Source organism: Danio rerio, chromosome 24 (genome assembly GCF_049306965.1).
Source record: "Danio rerio strain Tuebingen ecotype United States chromosome 24, GRCz12tu, whole genome shotgun sequence".
Lineage (NCBI taxonomy): Eukaryota > Metazoa > Chordata > Actinopteri > Cypriniformes > Danionidae > Danio > Danio rerio.
Window position 1 is genome coordinate 3,016,394 of NC_133199.1, and position 17,722 is coordinate 3,034,115.

The following is a 17,722-nucleotide window of genomic DNA, read 5'->3' on the forward strand; positions in this document are numbered from 1 at the left end:
AAGTATGTATCGAGCTCCACTTCTGTAATGTCATAAGATCATGAACAATGTCCATTATATATCTACTAGTGCTGGACAAAAAATTATCGTATTTAATCGCGTCCAAAGTAAAAGTTTGTTTTAACATAGTTTGTGTGTGTGTGTGTGTGTGTGTGTGTGTGTGTGTGTGTGTGTGACCTATCAGAACACAAATCTGTATAATGACATGGGTATGACACAGGTATTACAAAAAGGAGGTGAAATATGAGGACATTGGTGACGTCCTCATTTCTCAAAATGCTTATAAATCCTACAGAATGAGTTTATCAGAGAGTAGAGCTGCACACAGTCTCCTGTGATGATTGGGTTTAGGGGTAGGGTGGGGTGAGGGCAATACAATATACGCTTTGAACATACGCACAAAAACAAACGTGTGTGTGATGTCTGAATAAATACACACATGCATGCATATACTTGAGAAAATGTTTATTTATATTTACATAAAAAATGTATAAGTGTATGATACAAATTATACATCAATTTAATTATCTATGCTAAAAAAAGATTGTACAGTTTTAGTTTTATGTTTGTTTTGAATTTACCTAATAAATATACATAACACACGTTATGTCAAACTTATTTTGGATGTAATTAATTGCACTTAATATTAAATATCTACATATTTTATATTCAGAAACTTGTTTTTTTTTCATTTTGTTTTATATTATTTTTACATTTTTACATCTTCACTTCAAACTAATCAAATTATTCACGAGACTAATAAGAAATTCTAGAAAAAAATCAAATAAGAAGTGAATTAAAAATGTTGAATGATTGTTGATCAGTTACACACTGATGGTAAGCATGTTCCCTTTTACACTCATATGATTTGATCAAAAATGTTGATGTTAATTGAAGTCCTTGGATATGTTATACATCAACTGCCCGCATAGGTGATCAAATAAGACAGCATTTCAAAACACTTTACGGCACATGCAATGCTTATTAATGAGAGCAGCTTTCAAGAAAACCAGAACCGTCCACTCCAGTGCTAAATTCTGTTTTCTAAAAAACAAAAACATGGCCTGAAGGATGATGCATAGTAATGTGTCATTTCCTGGTCACAAGTTTTTCTTGTTTTCACCCTCATTATCTGTGAAAAACTGCCCCAAGCGCTAAAAGAAAATGTGGAATTTACATTTAGTCATTTAGCAGATGTTTTTGTCCAAAGCCACTCACAATGAGGAGGCATTCAGCGATTCAACAAGAAGAGGCAATACAGGAAGAAACTGTTAGTGCTCAGAGACTTAGGTGTACTCACACTAGGCATAATTGTCTTGAACTGTGCCCAGGCATGATTATCTCCTCTCCCCCTCGGCTGGCACTCACACTGTGTTTTACCTTCCGAGCTAGAGCACAATTATGTCATCGATTATGGGACTGTTCAATTTACCAGAAGAAAAGGGCTTTCGCTCTGTAAAATGGAGATTACTTTAGTTGTGTTGTTTTGTATTATTTTAGGTGGTTTGATAGTGACACAGTCAAATCTTTTGCTGAACAGATCCACCCATTTTGATGTTCATAAGTGTTTTTGAAAGTCATTGTGCTGCATGTATTAGAAGGTTTGCTGAATGTGCAGCTGACGTGCAGCAAGGGGTTTGCACCTTTAATAAAACTGTGACAGTTTCGTTCATTGAAAAGTAAGAATAATTAATAAATCCATATGAAACAGTCCCTTAAAAGTGACGTTACGTCTTCAGTTTCACGCTCAGTTGCTCTTAGCACTCACACTACAAGTGTACTGCACTAAAGCTGAGCCCGATTTGGAGCTCTCACACTTTTCAAACGAACCGGGAAATGGGGTTCAAACATGCCTGGGCACGGTTTGGATAGCCTAGTATGAGTACTCCCTTAAATACTAGAGTTGGTGGTGGGGGGGGGGGGGGCGGGGGGGGGGGGGGTTGTTTGAGTTAGAGAGACTAGTGTTTCTACAGGTGGTTTGTCAAGCCTACTCACCTGTGTTAAGCACAATGTTGTTTTTTGTTTTTTTTTTGTGATGTTGAGTGATTGTAAGTGTAGTCTGGTGCAAAGGTACAAAATGTGTCCAAGTGTCAGTTAAAGTGTCAGAGAGATGAAACAGTGTGTTTTCTTCAGGTGGTTTGTCAAGCCCACTCACCTGTATGAGGTCGTTGTGTGGTGTGGTGGGTGGGTTCAGGTGATTCTGGTAGAGATGTATTTTTAGTTGTCAATTTGTAAGCAAATATAGTGGTACACTAAAAGAAATCATCTGTTAGCATTTGGCAGCCTATCTGTCTCATGTAATTGTTGATAACATGTTTTTGGCTTTAACAATAGTATCATTAAATAAATTATTTTATAAAACATCTTCATCTTGATATCTTTTTATGCAGAAACATTATTATTTAAAAGGTTGGGACTGTTTATTTCGTACCCACTGCGAAGTTAAATAAAAAGACCCCTTGTTTAGCGGATGAATTACAAAATCTTGTATTTTCTCAAAACATAATGAAAATGAAATATAACAAATGCACTGAAAGTGGAGTAAACAGCTTACAAAATATACGAGAAGTGTTTATATGAACGATGACTAAACTGGTTGTGGTTTTGCCTCCTTAAACAATCTGTCAGTTTGTAGGATAACCGATACTTGCTTTTAATACTTAGAATACAGTATAAACGCAAGCTTCCAGTAAAAGCAAGATCTGATACTCCAGTACATTAGGTCATTTCTTCCTTTTAGTTGTTGTTGGCGCATAAAGGAGAGTCCAACATTCAGCCAGACGGGTTAAAGTTTAATTTAAATTGGCCAGAGCTGAGGGCTGATGTTATTAAACTTTGACAAATGCTGTGAAACGTGATTTGAAACACTATATGTGCCGTTCCCTGTGTTAGTACAGATGGAAAGCTGGCGCAGAGGAAGCTTTCATTAATCTCACAGGCTATAATGATTGATAATGGCAACATTAGGCAGCAATGATTAATTCATGTCGGATGTGCAAAAGCATAGCAGTGGCCAGCATCATCAACATGCTTGTTTAGCAAAAAATAATCATTTAACTAAGAGGAAACGTACAGATTTTGTTATCAGGAAAGTATTTTTTAATGTCAAAAGCTTACTAATCTAGGTGAAGAGATAGAGATTTGTAAAAATGTGTCAGTTTGCTCAGAGACCAGTTGTATTTTCTTTGCCTACACAGACCTGCATTTGTAGCAGGTCGACATCCAAAGCGACAGGCAGCTACAAAGTTGCTGCTAGTGTAAATGAGGTTTATGACACCGCTCAACTAAAAAAGGTCAATAAAAACTATAACAAGCAAGTCAAATAATTTTTGCCTAGATTATTATTAGAAATATGAATAAATTCTCTCCAATATAGATATAATTGGGATATTTTTGTTCTGTGAAAGGGTCAGTCCATGTTGGAGCAATTCTATATTTAATATCTGAAAATGAAATATTAAAATTGATATAAATATCAATGATGAGTTTTGGATTTTATTTGTTCAAAGGAATAAAAAAGAAAATAGAAAAATATGACACATCCCTTGATCAGATTATCAGAAATACATGTGAACAATCACACTACATTTAATAAATTCAAATGAAATTCATGTTTATTTTGGCTTAAGATGCCAAATCTGTAGTGTCAGTCAGTAGTTATTGTCTCTTTATAATAAAAATAGCTCTCAAATAGCTTTCAAACTTATTCTCCTTGAAGACTATTGCGTACTGGTCTGTTTGAAATTCACTTTGGTGCCCTGATGATGACATTTAGCGAAATTTGGAGTTTATAAAAGAATAATGGAAAGCTTTAAAAGTTTCAGAAACTGTGCTCACTGATAAAGAGAATAACTGCATTTGAAGTGCTTTTTAACTGCCGATCTTTTATACATAAACTGGAAGTGCATTAAGGAAGTTAAGAGTGTAATAGGACCCATTTTATGGTAAATGATCCTTTAAAAGCTTCATTTTTAGACCTCTGTGGTTCGTAACAGCACAGAATCAACCATGTGTGCACAATTATACATTTCTCTTTTCACAATCTTCTCTTTCTTTACATTTTTAGTACTCTGCGGGCCTGCCTGTAAACTTGACGACAGAAAACAGCAGCAGGGGTGTACTGAACCCACTTCCCAGCAGCAACCCACGGGACACAACAAAACACCACTACAGTCAGTGTGACTCAACTGGAAAACCCACTGAAAAGAGAAAGAGGCTGAATTTGGATTCGTCTCTCCACCAAAAAGACTGGACTTCCTCCAACTTGGCAACCCAATTCTCTTCCTCGCCCACAAATATTCATTTTACTCAGATTCAGGCACAGTATGTACCTCCGAGACCAAAACTTGTGCCAGTCTTCAATTGCAAACCTGTGAATGCCACTGAGGTCTATTCAGCGAACAGGCTGACAGCAGTTGTAAGGCCTTTGTCATCGATTTCTATATCGTCATCATCTGAGCCCCATTGCTCCACATCACCAGCTCGTGTTAATCAGATCACCAGACCTTCAGTCCCTCAGAGAATGACTTTACCATTTTCCAAGAGCAAGGCAGACACTAGGATTCTCCCACCCCTTCCTTTTTCACAGACAATTCCCCAAATCGTGCCTCAGATCCCTAGTAATACAGGGGTAAGTAAACTATGCAAAATATATATATATATATATATATATATATATATATATATATATATATATATATATATATATATATATATATATATATATCTCAGATAAGGCCTATTTACAGTCACATCAAGGAAGATAACTTTAATGATAATTCTAAAGTTTTGGGGCCTAATTTACTAGACAGAGCCAATTAGTGTGACACTGAAATCCCATAAAAGTGTAAAAAAAAAAAAAAGCAGGGATTGTAAATTTGTGGATGTTTTTACTAACAATGTTTAAATGAAAGAACACAGACCAAAATGATCTACCACGAGCAGTGCAAATCACCACAAACAAATAAAGACGATTATCAATTAGGGATAAAATACATCCAGGACTTTGTTATTGCAGAATAAAGCCTGACAGGCATTCAACGTGATGTGGAGCGCTGTCGTGTAAGACTGAAGGACTTTATTCTGAAACAAAAACAACCATCCTGGATGTACTTTACACTCAAAGCATTTTTCTGATTCATAATAGTTTTTAAATAGTTAATGAAACGCACATCTGACACATATGAAAGCAACTGATGGACTATACACTAACTTGCGTCAAACTGTCAAAAATGCAAAGCTGACAGAAATGAAACTAGCTGGATAAAGCATATTCTAACCTACATATTCATTCAGAAGATGGCACCAAACAGTCAAAAACACAACGTGAGAGACAAGCAGATACATATGAATGTAGGTATATGGATTTTGACATATTCACTGACGGTCAAGGTAATTCAAAGTTCCTGGATGAGTCTGCTTTATTTAGCGGTTGTTATCTCGTAATAGCATACTTAATTTTAGAGTGTAGAATCAAGCTGCTAGTAAAAATGGGGTTTAAAAAACATTCACCAATTAAAAGAAGACAACACCGCAGCTATAACAATAATAGAAAAGACGAACATTGTTATTGTAATCATTTTCAGAAGGATAAAAACACTGACAATCAGACAGTTGCAAACAAATACACTGCAAATCTTTTCATGCATCGGTGTAGTTATAGTTTACTTTATAGTTTTCATTCACGGTGTGAACAGGTCTTTAGACTAAGAAATAAATGCAATAATAATTTCACCCAAGTAAACATCACTTACATTTTCCTGTTTGAAAAATGTGAGCATTAAGTTTGAATTGCAAATTCATTAAGAATGAATCGCTTTATTTCTCCAGAGACATATTACACTGCCAGAGTTAGCAGGACTCAAATTAATTGATGTAGATTCCTGAAAATTATTGATGAACCTACATAAATGATTAAATCTGGTGGGTTGAGGGAAACGTGTAGTGCTTCTAATGGACCTTCTCATCATATTTCAGGGAGACATGATTCAGTCAAAACCCAAGAGGCTCAAACAAAGCCTGCAGGATGTGGAGGTTCACGCAAGAAACAATCAGGTACTTCATGTATTTATAGTCTCTTCCTTCCAGTTTGTTTTTAAACATTGCTTATGTGCTGTGCATGCACAATAGATGTACTAATCATTGGACCAATATCTTATTCTCTTTATTATTAACTCAGTAAATCTTAAAAAATAATGTTATTGCCATAACAGTATATCCAATATTCATATCACAGAGAAGTGCAATAAGTTTAATAAATTTGATGTGCCAAACATTTGTATGCTGCATAGGTTGTTTATCCAAATCTGACCACTTAGATGAGGCCTTTAAAGTCTAAATGTTAGAGTTTACAATATATTAGATAGATTTTAACAATATATTAATTAACTTAGAAAAATAATAATTATGTGTTAATTATGTCAGCCTGATATATTGTTAGAAATATTGTTATTGCAGCACTCAACAACAATATCTCATATCACATATTTTCGTAGTATTGTGCAGTGCATTTGGAAAATAACAGCAGCTCTATTGTGTGAATGCTTTGTTTCACATAACCCATTACAAGCTTGGCATGTGTTCATGATCTTGATTGAATGCCATTAAGAAAGAAGATGAGCTCATACATTTTCTTTATGATGGAGGCTACTAACAGGTGCAGCAATATAAAAACCCATATCATGTCATTAATTTGTATGATGAGTAATTTTGTATGTTATGGTTTGATGGATGCCCTTGAAACAATAGCAACAAAAACAAGTTTACAGCATCGAACAGAGGTTTGAGACTCATTTAGTTGTGGGATTTTTAAAAGAAATTATTTTTTTCCCACAAGGATGCATGACATTGAGCTGTAGTGATAGTATAGATGATTATAATGATGCAAAAGGTTTCTTTTTTAAATGCTGTTATTTTAAGAATCCTGAAAATAAATTAAAGCAGCATAACTGTATAGCGGGTGGTTCATTCTGCTGTGGCAACCCTTAATAAATAAGCAAATAAGCAAAAGAAAAATAAATGAATGAATGAACAATGATTATTAAATCCTGGCATTTACATACTTAACTATTCAGTATTTAAAATTAGTCTGTTACTTTCAGGTGCCTATAAAAGTAGCTCTTATAAATCAGTTGAACATATTTCTACCAGGTTTAGACCCATCATTTTTAAGTTGTAAGAAATTGAATTAATGATGTGTTGCCTAGCAACATGCAGGTTTATTTATTTATTTTCTGTTTCCAGCTCTCAAAGATCAACATCTCAACTCTGCATGCATGGTTGAAGAGTCGGGGGATCAATGTGCGCTCAAAGGATAAGAAAGAGGAGCTGGTGTCAAGGGTCATGAGGAGTCTGAGTGAAAGTTAGGTGCGTTGGTTTGGGTTACTCACCTTAAAAGAAACCTTGCATACTTGTTCCATAGATAAACTGTTCAGTAAGCTGCCATGAGTTACCTAATGTTCCTGCACAGCTTTTTCTTTTTTCATGCAAGACCTTGTAAGCTAAAATCTCTTGTTTAATTGGATCCAGAGAGGTGCAGATAAAGGGGGAAAAGTATTTCTTTGTATGGTGGTTCTTTGTTCTTAGCTTGATGGCCATTTGTCAACCATCAAACTCACCTATTTAGTGCTCTGGCTTTAATCAAGACCTAGAGGAAAGTATTACCTCTGCTTCAGATGTTTCTCTTTAAATTCTTTAGAAGTTAAATGAGACACAAAAGAGATAATTATTGACATGCAGTAAAAGTATAGAGTTTCATCATTTATGAAGATAACCGTTCAGGGGAATTTACTGCCAAAAATTGAATCTTTAGATATTATTTTTTAGTTTTATGGCAAATCGCTTTGGAGCAGAGGTGAACTTTGCAATTTGGAGGCCTGGATCAGAGAACAAGCCGGTTAGGTTTATAAATGTATGTTTTTCACCACTCTTCACATATTTTCTATCTTTAACCGCAATTTATTTATTTATTTACTTATTTATTATTTATTAAACAATTGAGTCACTGAATCATTCAAACGATTTGTTCAAACTCCTGATTCTTTCAGAAACAAAGCAAGTTAATCAGCACTAGGGTTGGGGATTGTTTGGTGTTTTTTCGATACCGGTGCTATCTATATTGCATGTATAATACAAATATAACATTAATATATATATATATATATATATATATATATATATATATATATATATATATATATATATATATATATATATATATATATATATATATATATATATATATATATATATATATATATAGCACAGATCTATTGCATCATCACGCTATCCACGTCTCCTCTGAAGTTTCCTTTAATTTCAGGCGTTTCATTTAAAATTTTCCGACTTTATCTTCAGTTTAGCACTTTCCCTTCCATTTACCAAAATATTGTTTATGCCCCTGCAACAAACTGAGGTACTGGATCAGATTATTATGTAAGGACTGGTGGAAAAGGGTTGGTTTATTGGAATATGATACCACATGCCAAATGGAAAGAAAAAAAAAACTCTGCATTTCCTGACACGGGTGTCTGTGGTTCTTTAAAGTCATCAAAAAATGCTGTTTACATGGAAGACTCCTAATCAGAGTACTGTCTTAATCATATTCAAATCTGAGTATTGGTGTCAATGTAAATGTAGTCTGTGCCAGAGAAATGCACTGTTTTTGACATCTTGCGACAGGAACTGGCACATTTCACTGCCTTTAAGTAGATTCTATCAAATGTTTCATTAAGTTTGACGTGTTTCCCTCCTTACATGCATCTGCTTCACATTGGTGTGTGAGAATCCTTGCTTGTAAAATATAGCCATACTTCAAAACACTTAATTTAAGCGAATTTGATGGAATGCGATCATGCGTGTTGATGAAGGGAGATGCTCAACAGATGCGCCGTACTGCACACTTCTGCCTTCTATATCTAACTTTTTTATTTAGATTTTTGGAGTCATGTTTATCAATTTTGGTGGCATTATTGCCTCAAGTTTTCAATTCTTTCTGTTGTATGTGTTAGCCATGAATTTTAAGCTCTTCTTTGGTTTAAAAGATCACTGCCATTTCTGGGATTGTTGAAATCCTGTCTCAAAAGTGATCTAGAGATTGCTGTTTCCAGGAAAAGAACAAAACCTTTGTTTTGTTGCATGTTTTCTCTGCAATCTTTTCAAAGCCCTAACACAGAATTTCAGTTGACGATCATGGATGCCGGCACTGCAGAAAACAGTGATGCAAGGTGACTTTCCTCAACCATAATGACACCGCAGACTCCAGAGAGGAATGAGAGTCAGAGGCTCTTGACTGAGATGGAAATCAGGCCCAGGCACTTTGATGGCTAATGATAGGGGCCAAATCGTGCCACTTTCTCTATTTTAAAAGCGCAAGATCACTCTTGTCTTTTCTGCCCTTTATGCTGAAAGAGCTTAATGACCCAAACACATCTGACTTGAAAGCTTTGCAGTAAGTAGGAGGTCATGCAGAAGCACGTGTGCACTTCTGCAGGGCAAATATTGAAAGAGTGCTGTGTGTTTTGCACATCAAAGATTTGAATAAGAAACAGACTTGCTCTCCTTTACGCCGTGACTAACGGTGACTGTTATTCATTATCATAACAGCTTCTAATATCAGCACATATGGCTTGTTTATTGAGGCAAACAGGGGCTAGTTGATTTATTGACTCTTAGTTTAAGTCTTCAACCTCACATCACAGACAAAGAAAAATGTTCCTTGAAAACATTTCCCACGCTTTGCAGAATCAGGGCTTTTTTGGGCTGCATCAGCACATGCAGTGACTGATGAATAATACATATGATATATGGTGTTTTTAAAACACAATCTGTGATGGCAGCTAATTCAGTCTGTCATATTTCATGTCAGCAACTACAATGCAGATATTCCTATGCGGTTCTTTTCTGCTTTTATTTTTTGTTCATTTATTGACATCATTGAACTCTAGAACACACTTTTGTTTGGGTGCCAGTCGCCACAAGGCACAGTAAAAATTCCCATCTCCTGCATGCTGGTTCATGCTCTCGTCTCAGAGTACAGGCCTCGGGACTCTTCTGCTGCTCTCATTTAGACTGTTTACCTGAGTTCTGACCTGACAGACTCTACTCATAACTAGATTAATATACAAGAGTCGAGCTGTAATTTATGAGCATTCACAAGTGAAGCATGAAAGGCCTTTATTAAATCCTGGAGTGAATCAGCAGTGGCATTTTGGACATTTGGATTTCTTTTATAAAAAGGAGTTAGCCTGTCAGATCAAAACAATCAGAAAGTATGTGAGGGGATTTAATTGCATTCACTTTTATATTTCCTAATATTGGCGGTTGACTATAATGTGTGCAGAATATTGCGATCTGGTACTGTCTGTTTTACATCCTTTTGTGGCTGTTCACTCACTTTCGACCACCACAGGTTTAAAAAAAGTTAGCTGACTGAATGTGGTGATTGAATGCATGTTTCGGGTTACATAGATAGAGAGTAGATGGTTAAATGCTGATGTAAATTGACATTTTGGACACTTGGTTTTTTTTTATAAAAAGGAGTTTGTCTGTCAGATCAAAACAATAAGGAAGTACATTAAGTAAGGCGATTGCATTCACTCTTATATTTCTAATTATTGTATGTTGATTATAATGCGTGAAATAGTGCAGATTGTTGCGATCTGGCATTTTCTGTATTAGATCCATAGATAAAGAGTAGATGGTCTTTTGTGGCTGCAAATTCTTCAACATATGCTAAGAAAGTAAAATGATTGATTGCATATTCTGTTACATCCATCGATGCAGAGTAGATGGTCTATTGTGGATGTTTTGTCATATTCGGTAACATATGTTAAGAAAGTAAGCTGATTGAATGTGTCTGACTATTCCTAGATGTGGTCGAAAGTGGACAAACTTAAAATATTGTACTGCTATATTGTAATGTTGACGAAAATACGTCTTATTATGGTTGTTAGATTGTACACAGGCTTGCCACCAATGTTCTCTTTAAAATAATTTAAAATCCAGCAGAGTTAATCTGAGTATATGTCATAACCTGATGACAAATATCCTCAGTCTTCCAGTAAGGTTAATAGAATGTTTGTTTAAAGTCATATGTAGTTATAGTAGTTATATGTAGTTTAATAAAGTTCCCAACATGTAACACAAACGATATATTTATAGAAAGTTTTTAGTTGGAAGTTGGTCTAACCTTTCTAACCTTAGTTATTTGGAAGTTGGTCTAACCATTTTTAGTTTTAGAAGATTTAGAGAAGATTACAAAAATAATATTTACATAATGTTTGCAAAATAATAAAACTGAATATCCCTTTATTAGTTTGGTCCAACAAAAAAGAAAAATCTAAAACACAGAAAAAGGACCAACATATACATGAAAACATATATTTCCAACATTTCAGAAAACATATATCCATACATCCTTGTGAGTCAATAAAAGTCTCAAAGTCAGTTTAATCAGTTTTAAGATTATCAATGTTTAATTGTAATCATTTTAAAATACCATAAATATATTCACAAATGCATGCACATCAATCTCAACTGGATTCTCAGCCTAACAAAAAGTAAGAAAATGTACAAATATGAAAAGGCGGCAACACCAAATGCTCTAAAAGTATCAGATTTATTCACTTAAAACTATGCTGTGATTAGCCATTTTAAGTAAATAAATCTGATATTATTGGAGCTTTTTGTGTTGCTGTCTTTTCATTTTTTTAAATGTCATATTTGGCCATGGAAGAAACAGGAATCACAGTTATGGTCAGATGTCATGATTAAACTTTAAAAGGCTGTAACTGAAGATAATCATTGTGAATGCTCCATATGGAGTCACAGTGCTGCATTGTTGCTCATTCTACTGGCTCTCTCATGTATTTCTTATAATTTATTTGCAATATAAAGTTAATATGTTGATGAACGTACAAAAGTGCATATTTAGCTCATCTATCTTTTCATAAGAGCATTAAAGTAGTCTTTTTGTGAAATGAAAAGTAGCCAGATTAAGTCTTTTTGTGAATGGTAGCCGGATTGAAACACACCTTTTACAAATATTTTTATTTATTATACACTGTTTTTTTTTAAAGACTGATGATGAACAAGAATGAAAAAGAAATTCACTATTTGTTTTACTTTTATTCTATTCAGGATTCATGTGCACCCATTGACAGGTAAAATCTACTGCTGACATTTTGTACAGTATTGCCAAAGCATGTTAGATATGTATGAAATATATAATATATCAACATCATTGAATAAAAAAAGTATACAGCAAATTAGAAATAAATGACACAAAGGAATAAAAACATCCATGGAATAAAAATCTCAAAAAATTGAATAATCACATGAATAAAAAGTCTAGATTATTTAAATAAGGCAAATTAGTTAATTAACAATTTCTAACGGTGAACATATGTTTTGCAGCCAGTTTAGATGTCATTTCATCCGCTCTTGCGGCTGTGCATGCACTGTCAGCTGCGAAGCCAAGCGAAAGTAATTCAGGCTTAAAATAAAAATGATGGCGGCTTAGAAATCGATATCAAAAGTCGAATCACTGACATATTGGAGATTTAGAAACCCCGGATATACACATTTTTAAGTCCCAAAAAGGCGCGTCTCTGTGGGTCTCTGCAGGGCACGTGAAAATGTCTGTGACAGTTCTTGCGCACACACAATGAGAAGTAGAAAACGTGTAGGGAAAGTGGAGATTTTCCACTGGTTAATGGTGTACACCATTGTTTTTCAACCATGTTCCTGGAGGACCACCAGCTCTGCACATTTTCCATGTGTCTTTAACCAAACACACATGATTCAAATCATCAGCTCATTAGCAGAGTCTGAACAGTGGACAGATAAAGGAGACCAATCCAATATCCAAAAAATGCAGTGTTTGTGGGCTTCCAGGATCGTGGTTGAGAAACCCATGGTGTACAACTATAAACGAGGACGCTTTAATCATAAGTCCCGCTTTGTGAGTGTTCAGTCATGATTATTGTGTGGCTCATTCATCAGTAGTATCCTACAGTTGTATTTGTGACTGTGGGTGTCTGTTTCATCATGTCTGAGTTGCTTTGTCTTTTAACTGGATTTTAAGCTGATGAAGTTTGTTTTTAGGGTTTAAGTTGCCTTAGATGTTTGGTGAATCTGTATCTCAAGCGGAATGGACTTAGTAAATGCAACCGTAGCTCTCTAATTCAAAGATTAATGCCTTTTATTTTGTTCTGATGTTAAAATAGGATTGTAGGGTCAAATCTAGCCAAATGCTGGGAAATGCTGCCCCTGACTGCAGAGTAATCTCTTACAGCTGAACACCCACAGAGTCCTGATAATGTGCAGTTTGGTCATGGTGTAGTTCCTCTCTCACGTCCTCAACACATGGCTACATTTTTCTGCCAAACGGAGAACGATCTCCGTGCTTAATGTGTCCTAATGTATGAAATGCCAGAGGGACCTTCTCAGAGTCTTAGAGCAGGTGGCAGCTGGTCATCTTCACCCGCTCGAAAAAAAAAAAAAATCAGCTCTTAACCCGCCACAACCCCTGGTGTAACATGAAGCACTGCAGTGTGTGTGTGTATACTAATAACATAGCTTGAAAAGAGGTTTAGGAAAATATCAGTCACATAGGTGTGCAGCCTCTGGCACATTCCGTGATTTGGGTGTGTTAGTTCTTATAAATACTATGTAAATTATACACAGCATTGGATTTAAACGCAAATTTAAAAAAAAAATGGGTTACACTTAATTTACTTTCAAGGCATATTTTTTCTAAGTCATTACATGACTGATTTCATGTGTTTGTATATGGAAAAGCAAATATTGAACACAGTACAATTTTTCTTTCTCATGACTTCATAATGTGTAACTTTTTATATATTTTGGCATGAAACAGTGTAGACTATAGTAAAGCCCAAAGTGTCTTCCTACCAATGATACCTGAGTGTATACCTGAGTGCTGGTTAACAGGTTAAGGTGTCTACTCTCATTTAGCTACTGAATAACATTAATTGATTACATGTACTAACTGTATGGTAATGTTAGAATGTGTGATATGTTTTGAATTAGTTGCTCATAATTATACAAAATTACTTGTAATTACTATAGTAAGTACACTGAACGTGATACGGGATCTTAAAATAAATAAAAAATTTGAACTTAACATTTTGAATGTTATTATAGATATCAGTATGATTTCAAGTATATATATTTTTATTTAAATATAATAAATCTATAAAGATATTGCATTTTTTCAATGTATTTAATTAGACTGGATGTTAAATGGAATTAAAGTTTGTTGCATTATTTTAGTATCATAACAAAAATAATAAACTTGGCAAACAATATCCCTGAAATATTACATACACGAGTTTGTTTTAATAGTTGGACATTTTAGTAAAAAAAGTATTTTTATCAGTTTAATTTAAGTTTACATATTTATGAAAAACAATAAACAGCAGGGAATTTGATAATTTTAAGAAAATGATTAAATGATTAAACTTTTAAAAATTCTACAATTAAATGGTTTAATGATACCAGAATTGTTACATTTAACACACACACACACACACACACACACACACACACACATACACATATATATATATATATATATATATATATATATATATATATATATATATATATATATATATATATATATATATACAGTGCTCAGCATAATTGAGTACAGCCCAGTTTGAAATATTTGAATATAGCCAATGTAATTTGTTGTATTTAAACAAAACAGATTGATTAAACAGATATATTTATTAAAATAATATTTTAGTCACCAAGCATATTTAGAAATCGAAAGATAATAAAATTTAATCCCAGCAAAATATTGCAAAAAAAAATAAAGTAAATAAATTACAATCTACAAAATTTAAAATAATTGTTTCTTGATTTTTCCTCTTTTTTTAAATTTGTATTTAATATTTTTCTATAGATTTGGCTGTACTAGTTTTTGGACCATTATCGTTAGCTATTTTGTTAAATAAACTTCAGATTTGGCCTCAGTACTGACTAACCTAATGTATATGCATGCACAAATATAATGTTGTATAGCTTCCTATTAAAAATATAAATTTAAAAGAACTCAAAAGATAGAATTGTCCGGGGTGAACTTATATATGCTGAACAATGTGTATGTAAATATACACTTATTTAAAGTCACTATGAAATAAAAAAAAAAATCAATATTGATCAAAATGGATTATCAAATATTGCTGCATTTATTATAAATGATTCATCCATATTTTTATTCTAATTTATTTTACCAAAAAGACTCCCCTATCCTAGTAATAATTTTTTCTCTGATGATCTTCCACAATCCAACAATGCAAGCATCCAATTAACTCCTACTGGACAAAATCTAGTCCCTCTAGTTTTTCCCTTATTTCAGAAGTTGGATATTTGCCATAATAAGGATGAAAGCATAAAGGAACTCTGTTTTATGACAAAAAAAATGGCTTCATATTTTCATTATTGCGAATGTATATATTATTTTATGCTAGAAGTTGTTCTATTTGAGTGGACTGTAGAGGATGATTAATGGATGAATAAAATCGTCCAGTAATCATGCACATCTGGAAAAGTTATGGAATCACACACAAGAAAGCCCACAGCTTGTGCATGCATTACTGCAGCATGAGTTTATATTGAGGAGTGGGATGAAACTCAATGAACAGAAGCAACTGCAATGCAAAGCAACAGATCCACATTGGAAACCAGTCCATCTAGCATAATGTGTACTTAAAAAAAGCACCTTTGCTCATAAGATTTAAAGCCTTTGGGCTCATGAAGTCTTTAGTTTAGCTTTAGTTTAGCTGCTGGATTTCCCCATTGTATTTGTTGAATATTAAGCTGAGGACATTTTTAATGTGCTGTAGAAGAGGTCAAACTAAGCATTTTAGAAATTGTATTGCCTTGTTGTTTGTTTGGTTTGATAGTCTGACTCACAAAAGACAAATAGTCAATGTAGCGGTAGCACGTTAGCACTCTAAGTCAAAGATTAAAGGCTCATTGTTGTTCTGATTTCAAGAATCAATGTTCATGACAGTCAGTTATAATCTAATTACGGAGTTTGTGGTTCAAGGGCTCTTGCATTCTCCCTTGAGGCATCTGCACACTATCCCTGTGTCTGGTTTCCATTTCCACACAAGAATGCTGACAGCCCTTGCCTGAATTTTTGGAGGGGGAAAAATCAGTGAAAGAATTGCTCATGCTTTCCATTAAGTTCACTTTGCTTCTTCGTATGAAATATCACAATGTCACTCTTTCAGTTTGTCTCGCTGAGGGACTGGTTTCTGGAGGTCAGCGTGTAAAAACGGTCCATTGTGTTTCTGAACCCACTGAACTGTGCCACCAAATGCAAGAATGGGTTCTGTTGAAGCTGACCGCCTCAAGAAAAAGAAATGTTTTTAGCTGGATTTCATGCCCATTCATATATAGCCACTGAGATTTATGACTGTGTGTTAACATTTTACCCCAGGATGTACAAGACAGTTTGATTGTGGGAGTTACAAAATGTGTAAAAACGAAAAAGCACTTTCTCGTGTCCTAGTTTAATATGTTTCCTGAAGAACATGGTTTGGGCTCTATTTTAACGATGTAAGCGCATGGTCTAAAGCACACAGAGCAGGTGTCTGAATACACTTTTACTAATTTAGGGATGGGAAAAATGGTTGGTGCACCAGGCACATGGTAAAAGGGTTCTCCTTATTCTCTTAATGAGTTATGGGTGTGTTTTGTAACAGGCTCATTGTGGATACATTGCCAGGTCTACTTTTCTTGAGACCTCGAAATACGTACCCAGAGGTACCCTAGCAGGCTAGGGTACCCAGCTGTGTGGAGTTTGCATGTTCTCCCTGTGTTCGGGTGCTCCGGTTTCCCTCAGGTGCAGACAATAGTGTCAAACAGAAGTGTGTGTATAGACTACTGTCGCAAAATGCTGCCACAATCCTAAACAACGGTAATAGTTTGATTTCAGCGTTTGCATGTCTGTACTGCACTTCTATAATGCCACTAAAATCGGCATAATCCACATGTCTTCAATTTCTATTTAGTTCGATTTTGACTTTAGTCGAATTAAATAAATAAAAAAAATGGCTGTTCACATGGTGGACTTTTAAACAGAGTATTGTCTTAATCGTATTAAAATTTGATTATTGTTGTCCATGTAAACACACTTAATCTTATCAAAAGATTTTATTTTAAAAAATTACTCTTATGAACAACACTATATCTCTCTAAATATTAACTGAAATATATTTTTCTTTTTTTTTTTGGCTAGTTGTGAAGGAAATATTTCTCTTTCTTTTTATTTAATGTACTAATAATACAAAAATGTAATATAAGCTACATTTTAAAATATTTATCAAAATTTGAAAAGAAACGCTAATCCAAACTATTCTATTAGAGATTGTTTCGCAGTCTATCAACACTAATTTTATGAATGTTATACAGCTGTTAGTGTGCTCTGAAACAGAAAAGAACCCAAAAGTCAAAAGCCATAATGTCCAAGTCATTTATTTTGGTCTCTATATATGGCTTGTTTACTTCTTTCAGTGTTTTTGGAGGATTTATTTTCACTCCTCTCATTGTCTGGCAACAGCACATCTCTCCTCCACAAGCCACACAGTTTGAGTTAGCCTTCATGTTTTAGCAAACACCAACTTCATTACCACTTTGGCCTGAGTTCTCTCTTGCTTCACCTTAGAGATCATCGAAAACAGTT

General features: G+C 34.4%; 1 protein-coding gene across 11 annotated transcripts in view; it reads left to right on the forward strand.

Moving 5' to 3' along the window:
* The window catches only part of si:ch211-152c8.2, a 105,484-nt gene that overhangs the window by 14,149 nt on the left and 73,613 nt on the right, over positions 1 to 17,722 (forward strand). For 10 of the 11 annotated variants that reach the window (XR_012399655.1, XR_012399657.1, XR_012399658.1 and 7 more), the window contains exons 12-14: positions 4,067 to 4,630; positions 5,977 to 6,054; positions 7,243 to 7,365. Coding sequence is in view for 6 of the 11 variants with exons in the window: in XM_073941377.1 (XP_073797478.1) it covers positions 4,067 to 4,630; positions 5,977 to 6,054; positions 7,243 to 7,365 (765 nt within the window). In the remaining 5 variants the exon portion in view is untranslated. Of the gene's footprint in view, positions 1 to 4,066; positions 4,631 to 5,976; positions 6,055 to 7,242; positions 11,355 to 17,722 lie in introns of those variants that run through there. The other variant, XM_021470258.3, reaches the window with a different exon arrangement.